The sequence below is a fragment of the Acinonyx jubatus genome, chromosome A2 (genome assembly GCF_027475565.1).
Source record: "Acinonyx jubatus isolate Ajub_Pintada_27869175 chromosome A2, VMU_Ajub_asm_v1.0, whole genome shotgun sequence".
NCBI lineage: Eukaryota > Metazoa > Chordata > Mammalia > Carnivora > Felidae > Acinonyx > Acinonyx jubatus.
Genome location: NC_069383.1, coordinates 1,955,425 through 1,966,972, shown reverse-complemented (window position 1 = coordinate 1,966,972; position 11,548 = coordinate 1,955,425). Strand labels below are relative to the sequence as shown.

General features: G+C 48.7%; 1 protein-coding gene across 14 annotated transcripts in view; it reads left to right on the top strand.

The window, feature by feature from the left end:
* Nucleotides 1–473: 473 nt before the first annotated feature.
* The window catches only part of RNF32 (ring finger protein 32), a 49,925-nt gene continuing 38,850 nt past the window's right edge, over nt 474–11,548 (top strand). For 10 of the 14 annotated variants that reach the window (XM_053217815.1, XM_027051215.2, XM_053217813.1 and 7 more), the window contains exons 1-7: nt 549–688; nt 2,719–2,804; nt 3,323–3,587; nt 6,915–7,057; nt 9,915–9,947; nt 10,487–10,611; nt 10,826–10,934. In XM_053217815.1, the coding sequence (XP_053073790.1) occupies nt 2,790–2,804; nt 3,323–3,587; nt 6,915–7,057; nt 9,915–9,947; nt 10,487–10,611; nt 10,826–10,934 (690 nt within the window). In that variant the 5' untranslated portion in view covers nt 549–688; nt 2,719–2,789. Of the gene's footprint in view, nt 691–2,718; nt 2,805–3,322; nt 3,588–6,914; nt 7,058–8,390; nt 8,519–9,914; nt 9,948–10,486; nt 10,612–10,825; nt 10,935–11,548 lie in introns of all 14 variants that reach the window. The other 4 variants (XM_053217816.1, XM_015078081.3, XM_027051213.2 and 1 more) reach the window with 4 other exon arrangements.

Sequence of the window (11,548 nt, the reverse complement as noted above, 5' to 3'; positions counted from 1 at the left end):
GGCAGGTGCACGCGCGCAAGGGCGGACGCCAATGGAACTCGGCGCACAGGACAGTCCTCTGCGCCACGACGGCTGAACTGTGGAACGTGCAGAAAACCACGGTGCCGGCAGCTCGGGGGAAGCAGCCGCCCGGGGCTCAGGAGGGCGGGGGGCGGGGGGGAGCACCAACCAGGGCCCTCACGAGCGCGCCGCGGGCGGAGCGCGGCCCGGCGAGCATGCGCGGTGTGGCCGTGCGCGGGGCGGGGCCGGCGAGCACGCGCGGCGTGGGAGCGCCGCGCCGGCGACTGAGACGTCTGTGCCGTGCGCGGGGCCGAGCCCGCGAGCATGCGTGCTGTGGCCGTGAGCGGGGCCGGGCCGGCGAGCACGCGCGGCGTGGCAGAGCCGCCGCCGGCACGCCGAACTCGGCGCTGTGCGCGGGGCGGGGCGGGGCCGTTGAGCATGCGCGCCGGGGCGCGGCGGCCGCGGCCGCGGTTGCTGGGCAACGGCGAGCCGCGCGGAGGTCGGTTCTGGGGACGGGTGCCACCGGCGCGGGGCGGGAGCGCGGCCGCGGGGACCCCGTCGGGCAGCGCGGACCCTCGGTCCCCCGCGCGGCCTACTTAATCGCGACCGTTGTTGGGCGGACCTAACCTCCGGCCTGTGTGTGAGAGCGGTGACACTGCCCGTCACTGAGCGGGAGCCGAGCCCACAGGTAGGGCGAAGTTGTTAGGGAGCACCTGCACCGGTAGCCTGCGCGTCTGCGCGCTGCTGCCCCCCTCGGCGCCGTGTCCCCACGTCGCACGAACGAGGGGGCCACCAGCTACCAAACAGCGAGGCAGCGTGTCCGGCGGCCTTCTCTCGTGTGCGTGCTTCCCATTAGCATGCTTATCGATAAGCTTGAGGTCGCGTAGACACTGGCACCACCGTGGAGATTTTTGTGACCAAGCCCTAACACTTCTAACTGGTTGTTAATGGTGGAATTTACCAAGAAAGAATGTTCTCGTTCATTTTGGCTCTTAAAGCTGGGCAAGGATCAAGTTTCCAACCCTCCCATTGTTGCAGACTAATTAAATACGTAATCTTGAAGGAGCCCCTGATCTCTGGATTTGTTTTCTCCTTTATAAAATGGAGTGGGACTAGATATCTGATGATATTTATTATCCGATAATGATATTATCATTAACTCGGAAAGTTAATGATACTGTGGGGCGGAGAAGGTACACGCTTTTCAGAAGCTCTTACCTTGACGTGAGTCATAGTGGCTTACGGTACAGTCACTTGAGATAAAACCGTAGGCTGTAGATAGCTAGCTGTGATAAAGAGTTGTTAGTATGATGTAAATTATGTTCTGCCAAGGTAGAGGTGTTGTGAAAGAAGAAGATTCTGGAAGGGATCTACAGCATTTCAAATCCCTTGTGCCATTACTGCGGCTTACACTGTCCGGATGGAAAGGCTGGATAGAAACTTCCTGCTTGGGGGTGGCCTGGGTGGCCCAGTCGGTTAAGCATTCGACTTTGGCTCAGGCCCTGATCTCGTGGTTCCTGAGTTTGAGCCCCACGTCAGGCTCCGAGCTGACAGCTCAGAGCCTCTCTCCCTCTCTCTGCCCCTCCCCCCCTCAAAAATAAACATTTAAAAATTTAAAAAGAAAGAAAGAAGGGAGGGAGGAAGGAACTTCTTGCATGCCTGCCTTGAGGCCAGATTGGAAAGCGAGCACAGAAACTGCCTTCTAGTTTCCGAAGCGTCTTAGCCCCCACTCAGCCTTGGAAACATCACAGCTTTGTTTCCCGTATCCTCACATTCCACTCGACAGCAACTTTATTCTTCTCGACTAATTTAATGCAGGTGTTGATCCTTAGATACATATTTTGGATTTCTTGCTTTCTAGTCTTAAAAGTAGGCCCCATTTCCTAGATGACTTTAATAACTACCGTTTCTCTCCATTCCTGTGGATTTTGGACCCTTGTCTTCAGAAGCTGGACCCTTGCCTAAAAACTAAAACTAAAAGGGCCAATTCAAATTCTTCCACCGGTTTCAAAGGGAACTGGAGCAAGAATAACCACTTACAGAGTATCTTCTGCATGAAAGGGCCCTTTAGACACTTTGCAGGGTGGTCTCATTTAATCCTAAAAATAACCCTGCAAGGAGTGCATTATTACGCCTGTTTTAAGGTGAGGACACTACAACTCAGATATAGTATCGTGCCCAGCAACAGGTTTGTTCCCCGTATTCTGTATCTCTATGTTCTGGACAGACTGAGGTCACAGGACTCCCCTTGAATTCCAGGATATTCGTGGTTCCCTTTCCCCCATAAATAATAAACACAGGCCGAGTTCCCCAGTGCCTTGTCTCCTCCTGATCCCGGGGTGTTAAGTGTGCTCATTTCCCTCTTATCTGTCCTTCAAACCCCAGCTTAAATGTCCTCTTAAAGAGATACTTCACTTACTATTCTCTGATCTCGTCAGTCTGAAATTTTGTTGTGTTTACGTACAGTAGTGTATCGAGCAATGGATTGTTCTCATTTATATTCGTAGGCCCCCTCCCACTAGCTGGAGATTTGAGGACAGGGCTCAGTGGGTCGTGACTGGTGTGAGTCTCTCTAGAATCACGGTGCGTGGCTCAGTGCTGCGCTCTGGCAGACATTCGCGGATCAATCAGACTCCCAAACGTACCTTCCCCATAAACTTCAGAAGAGATGTTTACGTACACTCTAACTCTGACTTTCTGTTGCTTTTGTCTCTGCGGTGGGAGAATTCAAGGGATGTGACACGACGATCGAACCCGACAGGGCCGAGCGGCGCCTCTCCGGACTCAGCATGCTACAATGTAAGGTATGCAACCCGCGTGTAAACAAACACTGTTTCACTCCTGAATACATTTTAATTCAGCCATCTGAAAGTATAAAAATATAGTTGCAAGACCTCGCTCCAAAGAGGAACTGTCCCCTTAGTCCCCACTAAAGCATCCCATAGCTGTGCAGTTTTTGTCTAAGTTTTCACCAAAAAGGCATGTACTTAATTGCAAGAATCTCTTTCATATTACAGAAGCCAGATTTGCCTCGAGTCTAATTTTACTGTAGCGAAACAGAATGTGTTCAGGCATGCGCAGCTTTTATAGGTCATGACGAATTAATTCACTTTTAAGACCTCTGTAATCAAACGATATTACTGTGTCGCCAACACAAATGGGGACACCGGGCTTCCCTGCACCTAGGTGACATGGGTCAAGCACTGTTTACTATTGACTTTGGTCTAGTGTGCTGCCAAGGCTGAGTAGTAAAGCCTAAGTTTTCTTCCAAATGATGTATTACATAACGTTCTGCATGTAAGGCTTTTTTCCTACTTTCTAGGGTCATTCATCTAAACAAGATAACTTAGCAGTCACTGCAGTTGCTTTACAAGATCACATTTTACATGACCTTCAGCTTCGAAATCTTTCAACAGCAGATCCTTCCAAGACAAAGGCACAACAGAGAGACACCAGATCCAAGTCTCTAAAAAGAAATACAAGAGCAGTAATAGATACTGGCCTTAAAACAGCGGTACAAGGCCCTAAAGTGGAAGATCCAGAAAGAGAATATGTTCTTGATCCAAAACCACCACCCTTAACTTTAGGTAAGTTCATCTCATCATTCATATTTTGGCTTATTAGAGCTAATGAATCTAGTTGAGATTAATAGTGCAATTTTTTTTTCTGGAACAGAAATTATTCTCATTTATAATCTTACAGAAATATATGTACGTACTAAAGTTTAAAAATTACGGGGACGATCTGGGCAAGAAAATAAAGATGAATAAGTAAAAATAGTAGAATACGATAACTATCCACTGGTCCACACTGGCGGAAATCAGGCACTCTCACAGGAGAACGGGAACTAATAAATCTATAGACAGGGGCCAGAACTCGAAAATCACCGTCTGGCCAACAGCACAGTAAGAACAAGGCGTCAGCAGATGCTGAGGCCGGTGGGAGACCATGTTGAGACGCAGGATGTAGTCACAGCCTCACAGAGTGTCCACTCACCACAGAGGGAGACACCGCAGCCTCATGTTGGTGACACTGTGCCAGCAGCACCCTGACCAAGTGATCCAAGTGCCGTCACCATAGGGCCCCACGCTGACAGCACGCGCCCCAACCCCGTGCTCTGAGAAAGTGCCGTCGCCAAAATGCACATGTGAATTTAATCATGAGGACACTTCAGACACACCCAAACTGACGGACATTCTACAGTTTGGCCCTCTCTTCAAAAGTGTCAAGGAGAGCAAATGAAGACAGAGAAACCGTCCCAGATTAGAGGGGACGCAGGGGATAGGACAGCAGACTGCAGTGTGTGATCTGGGACAAAAAGGGGACTTCAGTGAGACAAGAACGAGATCCGTGAGGAATACAGACTAACTGGCACCTGCTAGATCAACATGAATTCCCTCATTTTGATCATCGAACTAGGGTTATGTAAAATATTAGCATTTGGGGAAACTGGGTAAAAGGCACACGAGGATTCTTTATACTGGTTTTACAACATTTTGCAAGTCTCAAATTACTTTAGGCTGTAAATTTAGAAATAGAGAAGAGTTTTAAACGATGCCGGGCACGGAAAATAGGTTTGTCCGGGGGCGTGTAGCCCTCGCGCGCGTGTGCTGGCTGGAGGCGTGCTGGGAAGCCTGGGGGCTGCGGCCGCACAGCGTGGAGGGGAGCCTGCCACCACAGCGGTGCCCAGCGGACACCTGGCACTGTCCTCTGAACCGCAAACAGTGCCGGTCGTGTTCTAGGAGACGGCGTAGCTCGAGAACATGCAGAGGCTTGGTGTGATGTTACATAATAACTTAGTGACTGTCTTCCGTTGTGCGTCTATAATTTACGGATTTGATCAAGTAGATGATCATCATAGTTTAGCAGGAAAGATTTAAATTAGACATCAGGAAGAACTTCACAACTTGGAAAATAAGGGAGATTAAAGAGGAGAGGAAACGACATACTCTTTCAGGAGCTGTTCACATTTGCAAAAAAAGTTTTAACTGTTCTCATTAATCACTAATAAGGTTGAATCATGTTTTGTTTTGTTTTTTAAGTTTACTTAGTTTGAGAGAGAGAGTGCATGTGCCAACAGGGGAGGGGGAGAGAGAGAGAGAGAGAGAGAGAATCCGAGGCAGGCACCGTGCTGACAGTGTGGACGCCAGCACAGGGCTCAAACTCACAAACGGTGAGATCATGAGCTGAAGTCAAGAGCCAGACACTCAACAGACTGAACCACCCAGGCGCCCAAATCATAGGTTTCATTACTGCCTCTACCTGGCATGGCAGTCAGGTCTCCGTTTGCTGATTTGGTGGTGTTCTTTATGTACTCTGCATATTAATCCCTCATTGATTTACCACTGAGAAGATCTGCTCCTGGCCTGGCACCTCTTTTAATTTTATGTGTTATTTTTTATTGAATAAAATATTCCTTCTGATTACTGTTAAATCCATCGGCTTTTCTCTGTTATTGTTTATGCTTTGGGGGATTTAAGGAATCCTCATCCATTCCGAGATGACAAAGATTTTCCACATTTTCTTTATTTACCTTCAAAGTTTTGCCTTTCCCATTTAGACCTCGTCACAGTTTATTTTGCACAAGGTACTGGGAACAGCAGTTGACAGAAGCATTTATGTCAGCACACTGTTACGTGTTGTTTGCTGAGCCGCAGCACCCCCCTTCTTCCTGTGCCAGGATCCCACGGTCACACAGAGGGAGAGAGAGGAGGGTTATGATTTGGTGGCTTCTGTCTCTGGACCAGTATTTTACTGTTTTAATTAATAAGAGCTTTGTAATATGTCTTAATGACTGGTAGGAAAAGACCCAAAATTATCCCCCCAAAAAGGCTCTTAGAAGCATATTCTTTCCGTACACTAAAGGACAGTGTGTGGAGCCACTCCTCCTGGAACCTTCCATCACCGTGCTCCCATGTGGACCACCGCTGTGCGGGGCAGGCGCAGGGCCCACAGCCGGGGGTCTCCTCCATGTGCCCCAAGGGCTGGCCCCGTCCCGCACTCCCGCCTGCACCCACCCCGGACTGCCACTACTCCTCCGGGCATGTGCCCCACTGGCAGCCTCCCGGGAGCAGGTGCGTGGGGGCCCGCGCCTTGGGTCGTCTATGCGGGCGCAGGCCTCCCACGCTGGCCCCGCCGTGTTCTACCCCTGCTTTCCCTCAGCTCCTCCTCTCGGCCAGCTGGCCTTCACTCCCCCCTCCTGTCTTCCAGCTGACGCTCACGTCTCCGCGACACAAGTTCCCATTTTGGAGCGCTCTGCTGGTGCTCAGGGTGTCCCTGGCACAGCTTCCTACTCTGGTTTCCAGCTGCAACACCCCACCGTCCATCTGCAGAGAGCCCGCGGGGGGCGCCGCACCTGCTCCCTCACCCGGGGAGGCACTTGACTCCCACTGTGGCCTGAGCTCCACACTTGACCCAGGAGAACACGTGCCGGCTGTCGAGTATCGCTTCGGTGGTCAGTCCATCCTGACAGCAATTCCGCCTCATAAGAATCTTTAGCAAGGGATAAACTTGATTGATACTCATTCTGTGAAGGTCACTGGTGGCAAAAAGTGGGCTAAATCGGAAGAAGACAACACTGAAGGCTGAACCCTAACACAGGCGACAAGTGAGCACCTTTGGCCAAGACATGTGGAAACGTCAGAGTCTTCCGCTTCTCTCCCTGAAAACCGGACAGCAGTCCCGCCTACGTGGAGAATACTGTGAAAATGACACAAGTATGGGAAATTCTTTGTAAATAAAAGCGTTCCTACCATTGACTTTTAGCACCCATAGAAGACCAGTGTTCCCCACATGGTGGAAGAAAGTACGCCGTATGTTTTGTTTTCAAATTTGTTTGCAAAACAATGTCATTAACTTATGAGTACTATGTTCTGGATGTATTGCACCTTCATTTTCTCTTGTTTTCACTTCAGCTCAGAAGTTGGGCCTGTTTGAACCTCCCCCATTGCCACTATCATCAGAGGAATGGGAAAAAGTGAAACAAAGATCCATCATGCAAGGGGACTCAACGCAGCCATGCCCAATATGCAAAGAAGAATTTGAACTTCGCCCCCAGGTGTGTAGCGGGAAAATCAGATAAGCAGGCTTGGGGACTAGACTAAGCTGGAGCTTAAGATCCCAGCCTTCATTTCTCCGATTTCTTCCGCCTACGTGACCTCAAATACTTACATTTTCTCTTCCGTTAATTAGAGTGTGTGTGTGAGAGAGGTAAACGCTCTCATTAAACAGTTTTGTTTATTTACTGAATGATATTCTCAAGCACAAAGTCTGTACAAAAGGAATGCTCCTGTTCCCCTGGCCGGAAACGAGCTAGAGGGTGAGCGGAGGCCTGCAGTGCAGGAAGAAGGAGAGCAAAGGGGAATTTTAAGTTGTTTTGTGAACTGAAATCATAAAAAAAAAAAAAAGAAAAAAGAAAGAAAAAAGGAAGGAAGGAAGGGAGGAAGAAAGAAAGAAAAAAAAAGAAAAAGAAAAACTTGAATCTCCAAAGAATTTGTATAAGAATGTTTAAGTAAAATCTTTTAACATCTTCATTCACGAACCCTTACCATAGTAAGGTTGATCTTATAGACAATATGCAGTCGAGGCGCGTCATAGAGATTTCTGTGCATACGGTGCCTGCCCAGTCTCCTGTGATCCCCTCACACTTAGGGGCGCTCCCCCCTCGAGGATCTGGTGTTTTGTGTTAAGCTCGCAGCCGCCCTACAGTGCCTTCCTGTGGGCGCTGCCCGTGCTTCCTACCGAGCAGGTGCAGGTTTGCTGGAAAATACAGCAAACAGAGTCAGGGCAGGCTCTCAGTTCATAGCCTGGGAACCTCGGGCTTTCCTCACTACCTGGCACGTAACTCTCAAACTTAATTTGTTTTAATGAGTTTCATCGTTAACAAGTTAGTTCACAGCCATAAAACGTTTGTTCTTTACTAATTTGAATTCACAAGTTATTTTAAACGTACTTATTGTATTCCAGTTCTCTATCAAGACCTCATCTTACCTGTGTGAAAGCTGGGGATCTGGGAGAGATTTTAGCCCTTAAACCACAGAATTATCATCTAGGATAATTTAGTATTTTAGTGGGGCAAGAGTGACTAGAACCACAACTAGTCTTTCCGGCCCCGGCAACGTCATTTTTAATTACGCTGTAAATACTGAGGCTGACTGGTGTATGAAGAATGACAGCTTATTCCAAGTGTCTTGGAGGGAGCAGGGACGGGATGCACCATGCCCATCTCTTCCATTCTGGTTTTTATACATTTCTCAGTCTTTATTACCATAGTCTTTATTTCGTTTGGTCACAGTTACAGACACTTGTGTTCATTTTGCATGTTTACTTTGTTTATTGTTCTGTGTTTAGAGTTTTCCTTAGTCACAAACAACAGCTGGTATTTCCTGCAGCATTTATGATTTCAGAGGACCTCAGTTATCTTATGCGTCCCAGAGGGAGGCATTGTACCCATTTAATAGATGAGGGCACAAGCAAGTCAAGTGACCCACACCAGCGTGACTCAGGAAGTATGTTCAAGGTCAGCTGGAATCTAGTCCCAACTTCTAGCATATGGACCACCACTTGGTCATTTATTTTTATCTCAGATAATGTTTGCCGATAACAAACATTTATGGACGTTTAAAAGTATATTTTAGGGGCACCTGGGTGGCTCACTCGGTTAAATCTGATTCTTGATTTTTGGCTCAGGTCATGATCTCACAGTTCATGGGATCGAGCCCCACACCAGGCTCTGTGCTGGCAGCTCAGAGCCTGCTTGGGATTCTTAATCTCTCTCTCTCCCCCTCCCCAGCTCATGCTCTGTTTCTCAAAATAAACATTAAAAAAGAGTTTATTTTAAATATACAGGAGTACAGTGTTATTCAACATAGATCCTCAAATATCTGCTGATGAAACATTGACGGATATTCCACAAAGAATGCAAAATCGAGCACACCAAAGGGTGCTGTTAGATTAATGGCGATAATTAACGAGGACCCGCGTTACTAAGGTTTTCCAGTTTAGGCTTATTGGCAGTCAGTTTCAAGTCGAGGTTTTTTAACTTTGTGGGTTCTATCTAGTCCGGTATTTCTTCCATTCTTCCTGTTTAAGAGGGGAAGAGTAGAGTGAAGGAGGGGGGTGGGGGGAACCGGGGAAGTGTTCACGGCAGGAGTAGTGTTAGAGGCTGCTGGGAGCTGAGCCCCTCGACGCCCCTCTCCTCCTCTCTGGGAGAAGCCAGGGCCGCGGGCCCTCTCGCCGGGCTCCCTCCGTGCGCGTGCTCGCAGCTCACTGGGGCTGGTGTCCTGGTATCACCCCCTGGTTCTCCTTCCAGAAGAACCACCTACCCTCTTCCTTATTCCACAGCCCAGAATATCACTATGCGGTGGAGAATTTGGGTCACAGAGAGGTGATGCTTTCTTGTGAGCGCACTTTCCCTGCATTTCAGAGAGAACAAGTGTTTCGTATGTGTGTAGGATTTATTGCTGTTTAAACTGAAGTGTGTTAGAATTAATAAAGCCGCCGTCGGTTGAACAAAGCCCTAAGCAAAGACATTTGTTCGCGCTCCCCCGACTCCTCCTTGGGCACCTCCCTCCCCACGCGCCAGCCCCCTTCCCTCCCAGGGTCTGCCCAGGAAACACATCTATTTCCTAATGTATTTAACGCACTCATTTTAACGGCTTACTAGCAATCATCCTGTGTCTGATGTTTCAGATTGTTGTTAATGGAGTTTTTCTCGTTGAGATGATATACCTGTGCTGTGCTCAACTTTAAATATTAGAAATATCAAGGTTATTAATCTGCTTTTTTAATTTTTCAAAGAAACAACACAGCCTACCTTTTAAGCATTCAGAATTTTTCTTTTAATTAATGCATTTATGCTGCTGCTCTTTGAAAACCAATTTAAACTTCAAACATTTTTGTCTTCTCGCAAACAGGTGCTGCTTTCATGTTCCCATGTGTTTCACAGAGTGAGTGAGTCCCGCCTCCTTCCCTCGTAAAGTGCGCAGTGCGTCGCCCGTGTAGCGATCGCTCATTTAAAGTCTCCTGAAAAGAACCACTTGCCTTATCCGTAACCACCGCTTAGAGTTAGAAATATGACTTTAGGCTACAGTGCAGTTCATCCTGTTTTGAGAGTCCAGAGTCTTCTGCCACGACGAAAGACCCGCAAGTGTTTGTATAACGCCCTCCTCCTGGTGGCGCACATCAAAGTGACGGCCCGCTTCCCAGGCCCGACTGCGGTAGCCTCACGCTCGAGCCGTCACCTCCCTTGACGCGAGCTGTTGGCAGGAGTTTTTGATGTAGCTGCATGTACATTCTTGTAAAATTTCCCTTTTGGAACAAGTTTCATGAGGAAGGTGTTAACATCTGATGAAACTTCTTCCCTTTATGCTCTAATCTAAATTGGACTGTCTCATAATTATGAGAGAAAAGAGCGCTATAATTACACTAGAAGTAAAAATGTTATTTATAAGTAATTACTTATAAAGCGTTCAATGTTTTTCTTCAGGCATGCCTCCAGGCTTTTGAAAAATTCGCAAATAAAAAAACCTGCCCCCTCTGTAGAAAGAACCAGTACCAAACCAGAGTGATTCACGACGGAGCGCGGCTGTTCAAAGTAAAGTGTGCGACAAGGTAGGAAGGGTCCCCCGCGCCCGCGGGCCCCACGGCCCACCCGGGCGCACTGTCCTGCAGCCCAGCCGTGACGGTTCACGTTCAAGGTCGCGGGGATGTTGCCTCCCGCCTCGACCGCGGCCCCACCCCACCCCACCCCACCCCGATCTCGCCCGGTTTTGAAACGCCTGTCGAAGCCGTCCTGAGTCAGTCATTTCAAACACCTGTGTTCCAGGATCCAGGCCTCCTGGAGGGGACACGTGGTGAGGAAGTGGTACCGAGACCTGAGGAGAACAGTGCCGCCCACGGACGCCAAGTTGAGGAGAAAATTCTTTGAAGGAAAGGTAGGGGAAGGCCCTCGATCCCCCAGAGTGCGCGCGCGCGCGCGCGGTGAGACTCAGCGGGGGCAGGAAGACCAGCAGAGGCTGGGGACGCCCGACGCTCGTTCGTGCGCGGGCTTTTTAAAAACGGTTGAGATGCTGCTAAAAATCCCGGTCAACGTAAGCTGACTTTCCAACCCAGACAGTGGGGGACAGATCTTCTCTTCCAGTGAAACCATAAAATTCGTAAAATTGGGAGAAGTTTAAATTCAAAGCAACTTTTGTCTGGCCATTTCGTGACACCCGCTTCAATAATCTCTTAGGATAAAGGAATGGAAACGGGCTTAGTTTCTCACACCCCCTGCATTGCGAGTTAAAAGAACAGGAGAACTTTGTAAAAATAAAGGCCTGCAGTGCTGCGTTTTACTGGGGCCTCCCAGAGTCACCAAATGGGAGAGTTTCAGAAATAAGTAACGGCAGTTTCTACCCTTTCTTTAAACCTTTTTTTTTTTTTTCAAATTTTTTAATGTTTATTTATTTTTGAGAGAGAGACAAAGCGTGAACAGGAGAGGGGCAGAGAGAGAGGGAGACACAGAATCCGAAGCAGGCTCCAGGCTCCGAGCCGTCGGCACAGGGCC